The sequence below is a fragment of the Suillus fuscotomentosus genome (genome assembly GCF_016647785.1).
Source record: "Suillus fuscotomentosus strain FC203 chromosome Unknown F5891scaffold_13, whole genome shotgun sequence".
In the NCBI taxonomy this organism is placed as follows: Eukaryota; Fungi; Basidiomycota; class Agaricomycetes; order Boletales; family Suillaceae; genus Suillus; species Suillus fuscotomentosus.
In genome coordinates, this window is record NW_024539525.1 from 464,911 (window position 1) to 483,537 (window position 18,627).

The 18,627-nt window shown below is 47.8% G+C and overlaps 7 protein-coding genes across 7 annotated transcripts; 4 read left to right on the forward strand and 3 right to left on the reverse strand.

The window, feature by feature from the left end:
- Nucleotides 1-752: 752 nt before the first annotated feature.
- F5891DRAFT_947488 (uncharacterized protein) lies at nucleotides 753-1,025 on the forward strand (the record flags this gene model as incomplete). Its single annotated transcript, XM_041374745.1, has 1 exon — nucleotides 753-1,025. The coding sequence occupies one exon, from the start codon at nucleotides 753-755 to the stop codon at nucleotides 1,023-1,025; it is 273 nt and encodes a 90-aa protein (XP_041228952.1).
- A 3,501-nt stretch (nucleotides 1,026-4,526) lies between these two features.
- On the reverse strand, nucleotides 4,527-5,200 carry F5891DRAFT_1276512 (uncharacterized protein). The gene is made up of 3 exons (XM_041370237.1): nucleotides 4,977-5,200; nucleotides 4,814-4,923; nucleotides 4,527-4,758 (listed from the first exon to the last, which is right to left on the reverse strand). The coding sequence occupies exons 1-3, from the start codon at nucleotides 5,038-5,040 to the stop codon at nucleotides 4,669-4,671; spliced, it is 264 nt and encodes an 87-aa protein (XP_041228953.1). The 5' UTR covers nucleotides 5,041-5,200; the 3' UTR covers nucleotides 4,527-4,668.
- On the reverse strand, nucleotides 5,201-5,928 carry F5891DRAFT_1019053 (uncharacterized protein). Its single transcript, XM_041361069.1, has 3 exons — nucleotides 5,870-5,928; nucleotides 5,573-5,820; nucleotides 5,201-5,523 (listed from the first exon to the last, which is right to left on the reverse strand). Exons 2-3 carry the CDS (start codon nucleotides 5,717-5,719, stop codon nucleotides 5,437-5,439), a joined length of 234 nt encoding a protein of 77 aa, XP_041228954.1. The 5' UTR covers nucleotides 5,720-5,820; nucleotides 5,870-5,928; the 3' UTR covers nucleotides 5,201-5,436.
- A 414-nt stretch (nucleotides 5,929-6,342) lies between these two features.
- On the forward strand, nucleotides 6,343-11,252 carry F5891DRAFT_1019055 (Gryzun, putative trafficking through golgi-domain-containing protein). The gene is made up of 18 exons (XM_041361070.1): nucleotides 6,343-7,076; nucleotides 7,127-7,247; nucleotides 7,297-7,530; nucleotides 7,580-7,697; nucleotides 7,747-7,889; nucleotides 7,942-8,176; nucleotides 8,228-8,308; nucleotides 8,370-8,500; nucleotides 8,554-8,699; nucleotides 8,755-8,810; nucleotides 8,865-8,928; nucleotides 8,982-9,325; nucleotides 9,374-9,537; nucleotides 9,593-9,756; nucleotides 9,812-10,287; nucleotides 10,340-10,406; nucleotides 10,455-10,575; nucleotides 10,628-11,252. Exons 1-18 carry the CDS (start codon nucleotides 6,434-6,436, stop codon nucleotides 11,157-11,159), a joined length of 3,840 nt encoding a protein of 1,279 aa, XP_041228955.1. The 5' UTR covers nucleotides 6,343-6,433; the 3' UTR covers nucleotides 11,160-11,252.
- A 23-nt stretch (nucleotides 11,253-11,275) lies between these two features.
- On the forward strand, nucleotides 11,276-12,405 carry F5891DRAFT_1019057 (glutathione S-transferase). Its single transcript, XM_041361071.1, has 4 exons — nucleotides 11,276-11,458; nucleotides 11,525-11,627; nucleotides 11,677-12,140; nucleotides 12,199-12,405. The coding sequence occupies exons 1-4, from the start codon at nucleotides 11,354-11,356 to the stop codon at nucleotides 12,295-12,297; spliced, it is 771 nt and encodes a 256-aa protein (XP_041228956.1). The 5' UTR covers nucleotides 11,276-11,353; the 3' UTR covers nucleotides 12,298-12,405.
- A 301-nt stretch (nucleotides 12,406-12,706) lies between these two features.
- F5891DRAFT_99056 (uncharacterized protein) lies at nucleotides 12,707-14,664 on the reverse strand. Its single transcript, XM_041378088.1, has 6 exons — nucleotides 14,511-14,664; nucleotides 13,977-14,461; nucleotides 13,703-13,926; nucleotides 13,511-13,652; nucleotides 13,065-13,463; nucleotides 12,707-13,010 (listed from the first exon to the last, which is right to left on the reverse strand). Exons 2-6 carry the CDS (start codon nucleotides 14,418-14,420, stop codon nucleotides 12,792-12,794), a joined length of 1,428 nt encoding a protein of 475 aa, XP_041228957.1. The 5' UTR covers nucleotides 14,421-14,461; nucleotides 14,511-14,664; the 3' UTR covers nucleotides 12,707-12,791.
- A 651-nt stretch (nucleotides 14,665-15,315) lies between these two features.
- F5891DRAFT_1276515 (GMC oxidoreductase-domain-containing protein) lies at nucleotides 15,316-18,617 on the forward strand. Its single transcript, XM_041370238.1, has 15 exons — nucleotides 15,316-15,636; nucleotides 15,692-15,943; nucleotides 15,992-16,083; nucleotides 16,135-16,314; nucleotides 16,368-16,378; nucleotides 16,431-16,550; nucleotides 16,611-16,837; nucleotides 16,882-17,068; nucleotides 17,116-17,253; nucleotides 17,312-17,387; nucleotides 17,437-17,525; nucleotides 17,582-17,805; nucleotides 17,861-17,880; nucleotides 17,933-18,055; nucleotides 18,107-18,617. Exons 1-15 carry the CDS (start codon nucleotides 15,591-15,593, stop codon nucleotides 18,185-18,187), a joined length of 1,866 nt encoding a protein of 621 aa, XP_041228958.1. The 5' UTR covers nucleotides 15,316-15,590; the 3' UTR covers nucleotides 18,188-18,617.
- The last annotated feature ends 10 nt before the right edge of the window (nucleotides 18,618-18,627 follow it).

The following is an 18,627-nucleotide window of genomic DNA, read 5'->3' on the forward strand; positions in this document are numbered from 1 at the left end:
AAACACCAATCATCCACATGCCTGATAATGTGCGTATTGTTTAGTGAGGAGCCAGGCTATTGAAAACCCACCCAGCACCCGGGAGAGATGCAACTCGGTGGAGTGCAACAAGTCGTCATCACTGGTATGTGATATCTATCTCCGCTCGGCTGATATTGATGATTCACCCCAAGCCATACTGGTCATGACGTTCGTCATTACAGGCTCATCGCTAGGTGCTATCATCCATCCGATCATGCTCAATAACCTCCTCAACAGTCCTCTTGGTTTTTCCAACGGCGTCCGTATAAGCGCAGGGTTGATCAGCTTATTTCTCTTAACTGCGTGTTTGTGCATGTGAACTCACCTTGATCCGCCGGCGATACCGGTGAACTATATCGTGGCGGCTAGAAGATGTATTCACGATGTACCGTTTGTGCTCCTAATAATAGGGTGAGACCTGCAACGTACATTCCTGACTTTCTCCAAATAACCATTCTGCAGAGGCTTTCTTTTCCAGATCAGGTTCTACTACCCGTTATTCTTCTTTCAACTAGACTCTATCCAGCACGGTATCAGTGTTCATTTTTCGTTTTACTCTGTGAGTTCCAGCAATACACGAGTCATCCGCGGCATCTGCTGACAGAGTCTCTAGTTAGTGATATTAAATGGATCCAATTGCTTAGGGCGATTCACGTCAGGGTTTATTGCGAGGTTCACGTGACAGCTGCAACGTGCAGGTTACATGCAGCGATATGAAAGTGTTAGCACTGATGACGGACGCCGGACATCGTCTTCTCGCACGATACCGCAGGATGCAGAACAGCGGGGATCTCGAACAATCCATAAAGCACTTTGAACGGGCCTCGGATCTCTGTCCCATGGATCATCCCTACCGCCCTGCAGCGCTGTTCAATCTAGCCGTGGCAAAGTCTGTTAGTTGCCAAGCGGACGGAAGATACTTCGACCTCGACATCCCCATCTCTCTTTTTCAAGGGGCCCTCGACTTGCACCCCACTGATCATCCAGACCGAAGTGTCACATAGCTCTATCTTGCCATCGCTTTGCTCTCGCGGTTCGCGAAACGGAGATTTCAAATGGATGTTGATACAGCTAAAGAATTGCTGAGCGACGTAGCCGATGTCATATAGTATGTACTACAAGAATAATATGTGCTTATACTAGTACCATACCACTGCAATAAGCCACTATAAGGTGCTGGAAATTGTTCAGGCCTGCTCAGCAGCCATCATATGTCAGTCATGATGCATGACCCATCAGCTGATGGTTAAATGAGCAAAAATTCAGTTTCATGATCTTACCATCTCGGATGACCTGGGGCTGGGCTGGGCTGATGGGCCATGGTGGCTATGGTGAAGCTGATACCGGATGATAAGACCTGAGCATACCTTATCTAGGTTTGGGACTTTTGGTGATGTCAGGCACTAAGCAGCGGCGCCATTTAGTGGGCGCCGTAGAACTCCTCAAAGAAGTCGAGGGGACGACTTAACGATTCGTAGCAGGCTGGAAGTCGACTTATGGATCAGTGCTTGAGGTCGAAAACTAGTAAGTCACTGATTCAACTGTGGCCACTAGTATTCAGTACTCAGGGTTCGAGATAAAATTATTCGGGTAAATATTACATAGCAAGCGCGTGACTCGACTGGCCCGATTGAGTTAATGACACGCTTGTGCATTAGCAAGGAGTTTTATCCCGAACCCTCGTATATATCCGAGTCGTCTCTTCTCCCTGTGATCTCTTCTCTCTATTTTGAGCTACATAAGGCCATATTTTGCATTAATGATAGCGTTCTAGCCCAATGATTGAGGCTGGGGCGAGGAAGTGCGCACGCGGCGACAGGCATTAAGGAAGTACTTGGGACGAGAGCAAGGGGGAGGTGGCCATGAGGGATTGGCCTGGAGGTCCAGCTGGTTGGTAACAGTGAGGCTGAGACCGAATTTCATTTTTGACATTTCTGATATCGTGCCGACAGAATGTCACCTAGTTGAGAGACTCTGGATGAGGTGTCACGCTCCCCAGGTCCGGGCCAACAAGAGAGGAAGCAGATCATCGATACCAATCAGCCTGTACAGTCTCATAGAGAATTATCAGAATGGAAACCTTTTTGATGGTCGCATTGCTCCTAGGCCTGTGTTAGATCGGTGGCTACATGATTTTACTGATTTCTTCAACTGACACATCAGTGACAGTGAGTGCATTGAAAAGAATTTCCAGAAATCACGAACAGACATAAAGCAGAACAAAAGCAGGAAGATCGAATATCCCGCGCACACACGACACTGCTTTGTGAATTGAAAATTCACAGCCAGCATCACCCAAAATCTGATTTTTGTTCGACTCTGACTTCCTTCTCTACTTGGTTTCACACAGCATACTAATTTATATCGATCAAGACGGGGGGTGAATGATCATCTCCATGGTGCATTTCTCAGCGCTAGATGGTGGTATATCTAGCACGAACTCCATCATTATACATCCACCAAGTTTTTCACTCACTCACATCATCCCTCGAACATGACCATAATATTCAACGCTCCCCGCTGGTGGCCAGTAATCGATTTCAATCGTAATTTCAGTTACTTCATAGGTTCGTGGGGAGCCAGGCAGATGTTGTCCGTGACGCCTCGATCTAATCTTGATACAGTTGCCTCCTCTGCTGCAGTGATATATGATTGGGGTGAGTGAGATCATACTTAAGAACGACTCATTGATATCCTTATGTTTCTAGCATTGACATTTGGGCAAGAGGTACGCTGATGCCACTACCAGAGTAGTCATGAATGACTTAATATTATGTGTAGCTCGAACTGGTCTGGGTGAGCACCGTAGCATATCAGAAGGCCTCGACAAGATGATGTACTCAATTCTGGGCAGAATCGTCGCTGGTCTTTCATGACAGTCCTGTATATCGGCGTGCGTAACTCATGTTATACGCGAAGATGAGAAGTTTTGCTGAATTCAAAATATTACCAGGTGCGCTACATGGGAATAGTATACATTATGTATGCCTTCAAGTCTGGCATTGTGCTCTGTGCTGATACTCAGTCATTTCTCACAATCAGCATCAACATGCTGCGTATGTCCCTTGACCTATACCGCGCGTGTTTCTGCTGATTGACAGCATACAGAATCTCTTCCGACAGTCTCGTTGACAAAACCAGTGAGTATTTTATATTGATGTCTGGCATCGTCGCCCAATTGACTGCTATGCAGGAGTGAGTAAGGTTCTCGAGCAGCTTGTTGATTTAATATAAAATTACCGCAACAGATGTGAGATTGTGTGGAACATCTGACCCTCGGACACTCAACGCCAACCCAACTTGGGATTTTCAGGTAATGATATGTACTCCGTACTAAATTGGATAGGTGTGGCGGTAAATGCTATGTTAGGTGGTGAGCCACTTTGCTACAATACCTCAGCGATGTTTACTTGGCTGATAGTACATTATCCAAGCGATCATGATTACTCGTTTGTATGCCATGCATCAGCGATCCAGAAACGTGCTTGTCTTTCTCGTTGTAATCTTCACGGCTGTCACAATTGCATGCGGCGTAATGACTGCAATTATAAGCAGGCATACTGAAGCGAGTAAGCGTTAAATTATACTTGAAGGGCTCGAGCGTATCATGCTGATCAGATGAATACTAGAGGAACTCATTCTCTCCGGCACCTATCAGTGCACTAACTATGATAACGAGGCAGACGCCTTGATTCTGCTTTCCATGACATGGATACTCTCCACTGTATGGGAAGTCCTCGCACTGTGTCTTGCAACCTGGATTGCTGTAAAACACTTCCGTGAACTGCAACGACCATCGAAGGGATGGACAATTGGGGGGACTGTTTTACAGCGTTAATACAGACTCATATCGTCTACTTCGCAAGGTGAACTCCTAATTTAATATGGTTTAACTCGCCTGCTAAAGTTCCGTATCTGCCAGCTTTGCTGCTGTTTCTTGTTTCAATCTCGGTTTTTTGTCTCCACAGGCGGTACGCCCATGTATCATTGATATCTGCATGCGATCACGACTTATTTATCACTTCTATAGAACTCACTTGCTGTGGGAGCTCAGATCTATGATGGTGTTCGTCAAATTCTCTCGGTCATACAGATGTTTGTGCTGGGACCACGCCTCATCCTTAGTGTTCGACAATATCATGCAAAGCTCATGGACAACTCTGATGCGGAGGCGGATATGATTTCAATAGCTTTCCAGGAGCGCACAGTTGTGTCAACTGAACTTTAAGACGGTCGCTCCTCTCTTTCTGTTATCTGTCTCGATGACATTCTTCGATTCCCCTTCCCTCGTGACCGACTTTCCTTGTTCCTGAAGACTGATAGTGAACACTCTTATGCTTGCTAGTCTACTATGTAGTCGCTTTCTCTTGCATCTACTGTGCAATTTGTCGTCCAATCGTACTCTGAAAATATTTTTGCCTGTGCATGGTTGCGCCGTAGTACTGATTCGGTATGCCGAATTAGTTTGGTCTTTGCACATATGGGTCCTCGTCAACCAGTATCAGTGAAGCCCATCAATGTCTCTTGTCATTATACACTAGCATTAGAAACAGCACTGATGTTTACTGCTACATCAACTGCACTAAGTACAGTACATCAAAATGTCAGAGTCCGACCTGGAAGCCGCTTCGTAACGATATACCCTCATTATGCTACCAAAACGCCACCGGCTAGTAGTATAGCTCCAAGTACGAATGAATTTGAGCTCGATGCAGACGTCAAGGCAAAATTCTTATTCTATCAGGTACACGCAAATGAGAAGAGCATGCATCATATTCAGAATGAACATTACCAGTTGTTGCGTGCCCTTAAATTCCTGACAGCTCTGACCGCAATTCAGATTCATATTGTTCGTGATGAGCGATGCAAGTTGGGGATCTATTGGTGTGGGTGACGCTGCAACTATCGGCAAAGTCAATTTTTGTAAGATACAGAGCTGAGGATGATATGCTTACCCATTGCAGATATTGAAAAGAGGATGACCCAGAGGGACATGATGCGGAGGGTCACTGAGGACATGTTGGACGGGTATAGAATGGATTGAGGTATATGCGATGGGTTGTGTTTGAAGAGCAGCGGGAAATGAGACTTAATGAGTGAACGAGACGGAGACCTAATCAATAAGCCGAGAGATACGAGGGAGGGAATGGTAAAATCACGACTGGGTCAGTTGCTTCTTATACAAAAACGCTCACCATGTTACCTTCATCCGAAAATAGCAGGTACGCGCTCGCAAGGGTCACGTGTTTTGAGGTTTCTTGTATTTTCGGATTCAAGAGGAGACAATGTCACGAAGAGGACGACCTAAAGAACTATTGGTTACTATAGTAATACAACATCATGCGGTACCAATACAGAGGTCGTCACAAATTAAAGGGGTTGAATACTTGACGGGATCTTCTGATGAATCTGTGATCATGTAGACGACCACTTCGTTGCACAGTTGCATGCCCGCTGCTGATTGGTACAGTCGCAGCTGACACCTGTACCTTTGCAGTAGCACTGATGTGGTGATGGTCAGGGCGAGTCAGAAGTGCGATTAACTACGTACTTGGGAAGAGTGTTGCTTGTTGACACAGCTGTCACAGTTGTCGCAGTTACAATTATTCTTGGGGCAAGTACAGCCAATACCCGATGGACCACAGTCGCACTGATGTGATGAGGACCGGGGGTTAATTAGGAGTGCAATTAACGACATACTTGTGAGGAGTGTTGCTTGTTGACACAGCTGTCGCAGTTGTCACACTTGCAATTATTCTTGGGGCAAGTACAACCAGTGCCTGAGGGGCCACAGTCGCACTGATGTTATGAGGACCAGGGCAAATTAGAAGTGCAATCAACGACATACTTCTGGCTTGTTGTCACACTTGTCGCACTTGTCGCAGTCGCAACTATTCTTGGGGCAAGTACAGCCAGTACCCGAGGGGGCACATGCGCTATGGACGAGTTTAAGCCTATGATAGAGCATTTAGCAAGTGAATACTCACCCGCAGTCACTGATGCAAGTGCAGTCTTTGTCCATCTTAATGCAGAGTGCGTTGGTTGAATGTAGGTTTCAGTTTTGAAGGTAGTGGTTTGAATGTGAACGACAAAGATGAACCAACATTCTTCTTATATGTCGCATTTAATGACGTCGTTGTTGAGTTGCCATTTCAGCATCAGTGGTCTTCTCAGTGACTTTGGTCCGTAGGCCAGCTGATCATGGTAGTACGTATGCGTAGAAGAAACTCGACAGTTCGTTCCCACGATGAGTACTTTGCAGAATACTATAATTAGTAAGTCTTCTCGGTGGTCTCGTAGGGCCTCGTATACGGTGATGATATTTGATTGTTTTCTATTTTCTTGCTTTGGAAACTGTTAAACTGCTATCCCAGTATCGGTTTAGTGAAGTTCATCATTGGGAATAGCCAGAATGAATTCCTACCCGGCTGAGCTTTTGGTCCAGCTCGCTCCAGTAATGTTTGTTGCAGGCCTTGACCTACCATCTGCACCGTCAACGTCCCCTCCAAGTACTCCACAATCGCCAGGTCAAACTCAATCTTCCCCGCCTGCACCTACCAAGATTCAGGATCATTTCGCGAGCCTCATTGTGCGCCTCCGAGATGCCCTTCAGTCCCAGCACAAAGTCGCGATATGGGCACCAGAGCGCACAAGGGCGTTTCAAATGATCCTCGTCGGGAAAGACGTCCGATTCCCTCCTCGCAAGCTTGTTCCTCCGGAGGATCTTGCATATGCATCTGCTCATTCACCGCTTTCGCCCTTGACACCTTCGTCACCCTTGTATCCTGACGGCCTAATTGCGCCTATATGGATAAGGAAACACACTCAGCTATTACCGAGCGTCTTTGTTCTATTCCTCAGATTGTTTGAGGCACCTGCGATACATGCTCGATCTCCGTTGGACCCACCAGACCCGGAACATGAACGCGATAAAACAGAGGAGGAACGAAGAAGAGATAATGATCTCAGCGCTGAGATTGCAGCTCGAAAGAAGACGACAAATGAGCGCGGTATCAAATTGACCGTCGTGCTACTTGCAACTAGAAGGATGCTCGGTATATCGTCCATTTGTCATAGTCAAGTTGAGTCTCTAACTGTGTAATAGATGACCCGTCACTGGATAGCCGCCTCACCTTCATCAGAAGACAGAGCGGGCTTGACTCCCGTGCAGCCTTGTTTGTCCTTAGTCCAGTTAGTACATCTGAATTGAATGATTTTGCACGCAGGTAAGGGCATACTAATCTTTTTCTACGGCTGCAATTCATGATATTCTAGTTTACAAGACGCCCTGTATGAACCTGCACTCGAATACTATACATCGCACTCCAAGCGTGTCAGGCGTAAGCGTAATCGGCACTCCCAATCTGTTTCATCGTACAACCCTCCGGCTCTTGTTTCCATGGGCGTCGCGAACACCCGCCCACTACGTCCCGAAGGGTGGACCGTGCGGTATGAATACAAGATGGCATGTTTTGCAGAGTTCAGAGGTGAAGACGAGGTTGCGCTCAAGTCCGTCACGTTCTCGTTGTCAAAGAGATTGGAAAACTAAGTTTCTTAGACACTATCAGGATGCATACGCGACGCTCATGATTATGTTCGGATCGACTGCCATCCTCCCCCCTCGAACCAAGCGCTGGGCAGAGGCCAAAGTCCTTGCAGACGCCATAAATGTGAAGGTGCGAGTGTATGCGCCTTGTATGATCACTCTTACAACTGGACCGACAGATAACCAAACTATATCTGTACAATAGCGAGCACTCGCTTGCACTTTCGCACCACAACTCCCACATGCGCCGGTTCGCAGATTTTTCACGGGGATGGGGCATAGGCGAGGAGACATTTGAGTATTGGAGTTGGATGGCGAGACAGTACGTCTCTCATATCCAAACATATCCAATAAATTTTCATCATGTCTTCCAGGCACCGCGTCCTCGCAGAGCTTCTAGAACAAGGATCGAATTCTTCATTGACGTTCCCCACAAACTCATCTCCTTCGCTTACGGCTGGTGTGACATCGGCAGGCACGCCCGTAGAGCTAGACGCCGTTCGAGCGTTCGGGTTGAATCCTAGCCACGCCTTGCAGCATCCAGGGCATTACTACTACATGGCCGCCCGGTGCACAGAAGCACGCAGGGAGAGGTTCTTGGTCAACGAGGTAAGTTTGTTGTCTCCTAACATCGAGCCTTCAATCATATCCCACCCTAAGGAGGCTATCTCGCAAGGGACAAGTGCGGCCCCAGGATACGCAAATGAGAAGAAAGTTGACCATTTGTCATTAATTCTCGAGGTCTGCAGTGCTCTGTTTGACTTGTAATGCAGTTAAATGATGACGATTTTTTTCGCCTCAGCTCTATACCAAATCCTACGAGGTGTTCAAGAAACATAGCTCCACCACGAGTCAAGGACGATTGACACTCTGGATCGCTTACCGCATCGCGCATACATACTACGAGTCTGAAAAGTTTGATGTCGCAGTACGGTATGCATTTTCATCTTTATCGTACAAGAAATAAACCAAATGGCGGTGTATAGATTCTTCGAGCGGATAGCAAAGACGTACCGAAGGGAGAAATGGAAACACATGCTCAGACCGCTTTTGTCAACGTGGTATGCCTGTGCGCAGAAGCTTAGCGACGTGGAACTTATGGCGACGCTCCTCGTGGAGATGATTGGGTATGGTAAGTAACGTATAATGCTTTGAAGGTGGTTGCACAGTGTGATGACGTCGTTCAGCGCAAGATGTCAATGAGTCGAGAACCCTACAGGATGACCTATTGGCGGTACTCAAGGTAAGGCACCCTGCCTTATCTTTGAGGCGATTGGAATTGAATTGGTTCATGTAGAGTTCGGTTCCTGTATCACCAGGAAAGCCACTCATTGTGGACCTCAAAGAATCTGACCCGTTATGTGAGCTAATGGAAACATGTCCTCTCATGTCATTTTTACTGATTGACATGGAGTGGACACCATGCTGGTCTTTTGGGTGCCCGAAGTGCAGGTTGGTGAAGAGGCCGGATTTCAACTGTCCCTTTCTACACCAACGAACATAGATCTCTCCACTCTTCCGATAGACTCCGTGACTATTACGCTCTCCGACGGTTATTGCCCTGTGGTACTCCGACATTCGCCTCCCACGGACGGCCAAGTGGCAGATAGGGCTGTCCGGCTGGTGAAAATTGGAGAGGTAGTGCCAGAAGATGAAGATGAAGAACTGGAGGAAATTTGTGCTGATCTTCGCTGGAGGCCAGGCGAACGACTTGTGGTCTCTGGGAGTATATCATCTGAAGCTCCTGGGCTGCTTACCGTGAGTGTTATTAGTAAGGTATGGCAGATAGTTTATGTCCGTCTGCAGGTCGTGGGCATCACTGTGGTACTTGCACAAAACGGATGGACTGTCGAAATGCCACACGAGCCATGTGCCTCTCATGAGATATCTACACTCGTGCCGCGCTGGCTGACTTCACTCCAGCCCATCCGGTTTCTTCAGCTTGGAAGAGATGACTGTTCTAGTGTTGTGTGAGTCGCCTCCGATGAGCGCAATAGATATCGTGAACAACTGTCTTTGATCCAGTGTTCGACATCGTCCTCACGAACTCGCCGTCTCGCTATCTCACCAAGCACCGGCACTACTCGATGAAGAATATCCAATCGCCATCGATATCACAAATGTTGATGAGCGACATCTGGATGTTGTTGTTGACGTCTTGTTGCAGCCGACGGAAGTGGATCAAGCAGGTCAGATAGTTCATTTTCTTACCAATCTACAGTACTCATGTCCCTTTCTAAAAAGCTCAGTACATCGTCTTCAACGACCAGCGTTCATCCGGATTGATCAAAGGCATTCGACTCGGCACCATCGCCCCGGGCGTGTCGGCTACCAAGACTCTTTACCTCGTGGGAAGCGGTGCTCCTGGTGATCGCATGTTAGACATATCTATTCAATCCACTTCAGTCCAGCCTGAATCCACGAGTGAAGGCGATGAAGACGCAGAACCCCACAGCTCGAGCTCTTTGAGTGAGCACGCGACTATCGATTCCTGCGAGAAGTTGCAAACTATCGTTATTCCGACATCCGGAGCTCTGGCGGTCACATATGACGTGGCGTACAGGAGAAGCAAGGACCCTATGCCTGCTCTGGCAGATCTGTCTACAGTAGAAGACGACTTTTGGGATGATTCCTATGGCGGGATAGCTGTGGTTACAACAAGAATAAAGTGTTTAGCCCCTTGTGGCTTGGTGGTTGAGAGCTTGAAGTTGCATCGTCAGGTGGGTAGAATGAATTTGGTGCCACTACTTTGGTAATTAATCCCTCAAAAAGAATAATCCGCTTGCAAAGGTACTTGACTGCTCGTCAGATGATAACAGTGATGATATGTTTCCAGATGGTGAGTCTTACCATATGACCATATGATTTGGCTAGATAAATGTATCAGAATACCTCCCTGGCGATGAGTTCTGCAATGTGAGTAGGATCTCACTCAGTCCACGGGAGGAGCAGGTTTTGGGCGAAGAAAAAATCACTGGTCCTGGCAACTACAAAGTTGTCTGGCGAAGGTAATGTTGTATAATTGCGACATCGACGATGATTCTTAAACATACGCGACAGGATGCTTCCTGACGGAGGTCGTGGAAGGGAGTCGACCACGCGGTTTACACTTCCGACACTCATGATTCCGCAGGACGAGTTAATCGCCCTTCTCGACGCCCCTAGCTTTGCAAGGCTCCACGTGCCGACGACCATATACTTAACAGTCCGCAATCGGCACTCCTCTCGCTCCGCCAATATCACTGTTGCCCTTGATCTCGATCCCTCTGATGCGTTTGTCGTGGCTGGCTTGCGGAATGGTCGCCTTCCGATACTTTTACCGGGTTCCGAGGAAAAGCTCTCGTGGAATTTGATACCGATCGAATGTGGTCATGTCAAGATTCCACGTATCAAGGTTATGAATGTACGACGCGCTACTCTGCCTTCGCAAGGTGTTGGCGTGCCGAATACGGAAGATGATATGGAAGGAGAGGCGGTAAAGGTGGTTGATGTGCGTGCTGACCGGAACACTGCAAGGGTACAGAGCGCGGATGATGGCACTGTTGCAATTCCTCAGCAAGATGGCTCGAGTACAATACTAGTTCTACCATGATTATGATCATGATCCGAGCAACCCAAGCCATTACTAGTTTGACATCTCGCGTGGAGCAAATATAAAAGGAAGCAGTGGCTGCACCGTCGTGAGAAAACTCATCAGCTGACATCATGGCTTACAGTACTTATTGTACCCCCTGAGACGAGTCGGAGGCTAATCTTGCGCAGTTTCCCCCATCCAGCGACACTGACATGGCTCTCCCCGACGAGAATCTTTATCCTACCGCAACAGGAAACGCTGCTGAGACAGTAGCGGAACACCAAGCGAAGCAGGATTTGGTGTTCTACTCTGGGTGGGTGAGTTTCTCCACTCCATCATACCATGACGTTGAGCGCTCACATGCGAATGTGCGTCTCATCCAGTTCTGTCCTTTCAACCAGCGGGTCTGGATTTCCTTAGAGGAAAAGGGCATTCCATACCAATACAAGGAAGTCAACCCTTACAGAAAGGAGAAGCATTTCCTTGGTACGTGGTCGACACTTATGCCTAACGTCCGCTCATCACACGAGCACAGATATCAACCCCAAGGGCCTCGTCCCCGCAATCGAGTACCAGGGCAAGGCTCTTTACGAGTCGCTCATCCTGTGCGAGTTCCTTGAGGAGGCTTACCCTAACCATAAGCCTCACCTCCTCCCCGCCGATCCATTTGAGCGCGCGCACACACGCCTGTGGATCGACCACGCGTCGAAGACGATCATTCCAGCTTGGTATCGTCTTCTCCAAGCACAAAGCATAGAACAACGAGACGCTGCGCGCCAGGAACTCTATGATGCGCAGAGAAAGCTCGCGCAGCAGGTCAAGGGCCCGTACTTTACAGGAAAAGAATTCGGTTTGATCGATGTCGTTATTGCGCCATGGGTAGCCCGGGAGTATATTCTTGCTGAACACCGGGGGTATGACAGAGCGCAAGTAGGTGATGGTTGGAGTGAGTATGCGGAACGCTTGGCTACGCGCGAGAGCGTCACTAAAACCACGAGCGTAAGTGTTCCGAGCTCAAAGTTGTTTTTCTTGCTCATGTATTGGATTTTTGACGTAGGATGAAGACAAGCTTCAGGTTATCTATGATCGGTATCTTCGCGACGAAGCTCAAAGCGAGGTTGCAAAGGCTCTCAGAGCTGGCAGGGCTTTACCTTAGTACGAAACAAGTTGACATCATGAATGGTTAATTATCTAGCATTTAAACATACAAGAAATCTGTTATGCATAAATCCTGAGACTTCATATTGCACGATCTAAGTATCAACATCATGGCGGGCCCTGATAGATGTCAATGCGGTCTGTCGAATCTACCATCGTATCAACACGAGCTTGTCTTGCGGAAATGGTATCCTGTCGGACACGAGGACAAGAAACGTACTGCTGCTGACAATTAACACGTACTTATCTTCCAACTCATCTACCTTACACGGGTGTCCAGACTCCGAACTTGGAAGGGTCCCTGAGAGTCGAGGCGTCGAAGACCGAACTGATTAATTGTATCCTCAGAGAAATCTTGCAAGCAAAGTAATTCAATCTTCAATCTTATCGTACAATATCCAAACCACCTTCATTAGCCGAATGATATCATACTGTTGCATAATTAGCATAATTATAATGTAAGATTAAAACATATCAATGTTGCCTAATGAATCAGCTCACTATTAGCAGCGTACGACTGCCAGGGATATTAAATTCCAGCCTTGTCGGAGCTGTCGGCGAGTCCTTGCCAGAGTCTGGGCAACGGCAGCAGTTGTTCCATTTCTTTGAGGCTCTGCTTGCACGTTCCAACAGATTCCTGAGCGCAGATGAACAGGAACGGTTACCAGATGATAAAGCCGTTGAGGCGCTTGATAAGAGAGTTCGTTGACTCTGTCATGCAAATCATTGAGCGAGGTGAGTTCAACGGAGGCGAATAGGACTCACTAGTTGGTTTGTGATCCATTCCAGATAAGCTTTGAGCTGTCGCAGGTTGATAAGAACAGTCTCCAAGCCCGCAACAAAGGCCTCTAGGCTTTCTTCCTCAACAACTCTGGGATTTAGTCTTTGACCGGTAAAAATGCCCCATATCGAGCGTCTTGCTTGGCGGCGTTGCATGTTCGTCAGAACTTCTGGAAGATTGCGTGATAACTGGTGATGGAGAGCTCCCAGGTCGGGTATAATGCTCTCCGTCTTTGATAAAATAGAGGAGTATTCAAGAAGCAGATTAGAAGACGCCAGTAGGTACACGCTATCTATACGTGATTCCCAGACAGCACTTCTTGTAGGAAAGGCCGTTTGACTACGCTTAGAGTGATATGATACCTCGTCTAGGGCATGGGAGATCTGACACCAATGAGTGCCATGATATTATGAAAAGCAATTCGACTTACTGTTCTCCCAATGAAACCGTGCGGGGACAGGGTCTGGATGAGAGTGGAGTCAAGACCTCTGAAGTCGACAGTGAGATCGACTTCTGTTTTACTTCCCCCGGATGGAGGGTTGCCTCTGGACCTGCTCAGAAAGCGTTGCACACTGATTGTGGTTGAGCTTCGATATCTCGAGGCAGTAGAATTGCTACGTACTTGGCATGATGATGTGCAAAAAATGCGTTGTCGCCTAGTCCCTCGACCAACGTTAACACATTATGTGCCTGGTCTATTTGTTCAGATAGGAAGTGCAGAACCGTCGCTTCGCTAGCGCGGGCATGTGGTGCGATAGTAGTCTCCACGTGACTATTTGCAGTTGCTGTTGTGAGCTGCTCGACCATCGGGCCTATGAAGCCACCCCCATGATCACCCCACATGGACTGACGGACGTCGTTAAAAACAATCTACCAGAATTTGAAAGCAGACTCACAGGAGTGCTCATCATCATCACCTCAATCACAAAAGCAACGACGGCAAACCATTGAACGGTGGAAATCGTTGCGTGAAAAATCGATGTTACAACTGCCAGGATCACCTGGTACACATGCATAATGCACCGCGAAACGCGCTTCAGGAAGCACATAATTTCGTCAATGTCATCCTGTTCGGCACTCCGGCATTGTATTGGTTGTTGAAGCTGTAGCGCGCGGTGGTGTGCGAGGGGTGTGCGATGTATAAGTGCGGGGACGCGTCGAGAACGGATAGCCAGAGGTGACTCGGGTGACTCAGGTGAGTCGGGACTCAGGAGGCATTCGGTGACTGGGTATATTGGTATGATTGTTGGCGAGTAATGATGCTTCCATGAGACTTGTGGTCTCAGTGTGAAAGGGTCCAATGGTGCAAGGGGTGGGCGATGGGTGCGGGTGCTTGTCATACCGTCTTGACGGGTCGTACTATCAAAATAATAAGCAGCAGCTGCTCCAGTCAGCTGTGGAGTCGTAAAACAGGAAATTGATCAGATTACCTCTGCCTCATATTTATTGAGAGAAGCTGGTGCTGGGAACAGAGTGAGGCAGACAAAAGGCATCAGTCACATCGTTCAAAAAAGCCATGCTTCCTGGACTGGACTCCGGCCAGGGTCAGTTGTGAGCTGCAGCTATTGTCATGGTCTTTGCTATGGTGATCAAAGAGTAACTTGAAGTTCCCCGAACTCGCCACTGGCCTATCGTGACAATAAATAGCAGTCTAAATATGGCAGGAACGACACTTTGCTTCCGGCTTAGGCCCGCACTTGCTAAGTTACGAGTCTTCGATCAGGTAGGCTTGACATCATTCGGTGAGTCTGAACTTGATACAATTGCCACATCAACTGACTCATACGCATAGTACAGCGTCAAGGGTATTAGTTATCTGACACATAACAACGGAACGATGATGCAATTCCTTTGACTCACATGTGCACGCTCCATCTGAGTTCCACTCGAGCCTCGCGTTATCCACCTTTTTATCCATGAGCTTTTCTATGAAGCGAAGCGTTCGTGCAGATGCGACAGGGATGTTCCAGGACATCTCTTCTTGGGCCTCAGATTGATGGTACAAACCTGCTGTAATGTTGCACCGAGATCTCTGAGATTTCGTCGCGTCTCGTCGGTTTCTTCAGAGGCGTTGCACCAGGGGATTCTACGCGGAATATCACACACACCCGCTTCAGACGTGGTTGGTACATGGGACGGTGGGTGTGGCCTGAGTTCGGAGGAGTCAATGTCACGGACCTAGAGTCGTATTACGTAATAACAGCAGTATTCCCCCCGACAAGCTAGAAGTCGTCTCTCGTACACTTGACCTGGTCCTCGAGAGTGCAGAGGTGGACAGGAAAGTCCCGAGCTGACTCGAAGCCACGGCGATCAAGATACTTATTTTTAGGATGAATCCAGACAAAGCAGAGTCCGAGTCATTATTGCCATTCATCGCAGTCTTGATCGTGACCTGTCGCAAGTCCCTGATGAGCGCCAACTACCGATGTGACGCCACGATAGGCTTCACTTCGATGAATGTTATAAGATGGAAGCAGCGGGGGGCAGCCTGAAAGTAATCCTCCATATTAATGTTTCATCCAGTCCTGTCAGAATTCGATATCGTTTTTGCTGGAGGTATGCAAATATCATCTTGTAGTGGTTTACCCTCTTTACACGTCATTCTGTACAGGCGGTACTACAGCCTGTGTTGTCGCGGGTCGCTTAGCTGCATATGATCCCTCGTTGAGAATCTTGATTCTGGAAGCGGGTCAACACAGCCTCAATAAACCTATTCATGTGCAACCCTTCCGATCTCGCTTCAACCATGCACCCACGAGCACCACAGTCACATTCAACATCGGAAATCCATCTCCTCGTCTCAATGACCGTGTACCAATCGTTCCCTGCGGTCGTTGCGTCGGTGGAGGCTCATGTGTGAATTGTACGTAGCATACTTGCAACAGTGACCAAGACCCTAATAATCAGACAGCTATGATATACACTCGCGCACCAGCTTCAGACTATGATGATTGGGGAGTCAATGGTTGGGAATCTGAGAATTTGATTCCCCTCATGAAGAAGGTCTCGAATTCGTTTTCAAGATATTTGTTCAAATTGCTTATACCTTTATAGCTGGAAACATACGAGGTGCAGCCCGATTGTCCAACTCACGGTTATGACGGACCTATCAAAGTGTCCTCTGGTGGTTGTAAATTGGGTATCTCCGACGAGTTCATCCAGGTTGGCACGACGTATCACAAGAGGCAGTATGCCGATGACACCGATGATTTAGAAACATGCAATACATACAGTGTAAGCTATGATCTATCTTCGTTATCTGCGACCACTAACCAGATCTGTCTCAGCCATGTCAGAAGTGCGTCCCTGTACTCGTAGTTCATTGGGAATTTTTAGCCCATGCAGAAAAGGTACATTGACGGGACAACGGGAAGGCGTTCAGACACCGCTCACCACTATGTCTACAACCAAGCTCACAACCCAAATTTACACGTCTGGGATGGAAAGCGCGTAAAGTGCATCATCTTCGAGTAAGTGGCTACCTGGGATCGCAGCTGCAGCAAACTGTTGACGGCTTTTCCAAATGAAAGAGGCAAGCGTGCTGTAGGTGTTGAGTTCATCAACGACCCAGTGTCCTGCCCAGACGCGGATCAGTCGTCGAGTATTGCGAGAGCATCAAAACTTGTTATTATTTCTGCTGGGGCGTTCGGCTCCCCGACCATTTTGGAGAGGTCTGGGATTGGTGCCAAGGCAATCCTCAAGCGGTGCGGTATTGAGCAAGTGGTGAATTTACCTGGCGTCGGAGAAAATTATCAAGGTGCGCTTTTAATTTATTCTAAGAGCTTGGCTGAGGACGGTCAGATCACAATCTCGTCTTCGTTTCATACTTGGCTGCTGACGAGGCTGTTACCATGGACCCCCTCTGGCGTGGGGACAGTATTCTACAGGGTAAGCATACTCTCACCACGATTGCAGCACTTTACAACTACCCAAATGTAGAAAGTCTTGCGCAATGGAACAGCAGCGGCAAGTCATTGATTGCACAAAAGTCGGTGCAAGTTATTACTGCTGGTATCGTGCTGATTGGAATCCCAGTGGCCTCGATTCAAAAATCAAATGGCGTCCTGATGACGAGGAATTAAAAGCCATGGATCCAGCTTTTCAACCACGCTGGAAGGAGTTCTTCCAGGACCGCCTAGACAAGGCTGTTGCAATATTTGCTATTTTTTCAGGGTGCGTGGGTATTGAGTATCGCTTGGCTTTGATGATACGAAATGCACATGTCAACCAGATATGTTCAACCGCTCTCGAGGCTGCTCTCGAGTACCCTTCCTCCTCGCAACTACATGAGTGCCGCTTATTATACAGTACTGATTTCCGTCTACCGCGTGATTTCTTTCTGAATCCCTTCGATAGCTCTACCCCGCGTCTGTTGGAAGTGTTCATATCAACGTGACAGAGAACGGCAAAGAAGCAATGGACTTTACAACTGGTTTCCTAGATGAGTGAGTGGACGCTTTTCATTTCAAGGCACTTTGCATGACTCTGACACTCCATACAGTCCATCCGATATTGTTCCTCTTAACTTCGCGTACAAAAAGACACGCGAAATTTTTCGACGCATGGCTTCCTACCGAGGTGAAGTCACTACCGGTCATCCTGATTTCCCCGAGGGAAGCGCTGCAGGTTGCAGAGAAGCCTCCGGGCCAGTGGACTTGAATGCGCCTGACATCTTCTACACTACCGAAGATGACGAGGCGATCGATCGATTCCACCGCGACATCGGTAAGTACTGACTTGCCATCTCCATTGTCATGGTAAAAACCGAATCGAACATCAGTACAAACAACATATCACTCGGTGTGTACGGCCGAACTTTTCATAATTTCATATCTGATCTTTGTATCTGTAGCTTGGGACCTGTGCCATGAAATCGGAGGCAGATCAAGGAGTAGTCGACGCTCGGCTAAATGTATACGGCGTGTCGAACCTGAAAGTTGCAGATATGTCTATTTCGCCATTGAACGTTGGCACGGTGGGTACTGAACAAGGGATTGTAGATGTGCGATTCTGATGATATACACAGAACACGTATTCGACGGCACTTCTCATCGGAGAGCGGGCTGCGATGATCATTGCTGAAGACTTGGGTATCAATTGCATTTGATATGTATCGTTAGAGTTGTATTGAATCACGAGTTCCTGGACCTGACTAGCGCCAGGTTTGTGGACGTCCTAAAGGACTTCGTTGTCTGAGATTGTGTCTGACGTAGCGTGACTCTCGTTGCGGGCTTCACAAGTCTCGTTCTACTGAAATCCATATATCCTTGGTCTTTCGATGCGACACTCGCAGTGCTACCTGTCTCTCCAACACCCTCGGAAATTTCAGGTTCTTCCTAACTCTCCTGCTTTTCTACCGGAATCGTTCTAAATATCACGGGAGGTTGAAATAGGATCAACAGGGCCGGCTTTCGGCGGAAGAAGATTTGAGTATACGAAGAACAGCAAAGTGAGGGAAGAATGTGTCAAAGTAAGTGCCATCAATGGAGCGCTCCATGGTACAACGATTTGGGAGAGTAGATGTCTTTGCATCAACCATAGTACAAC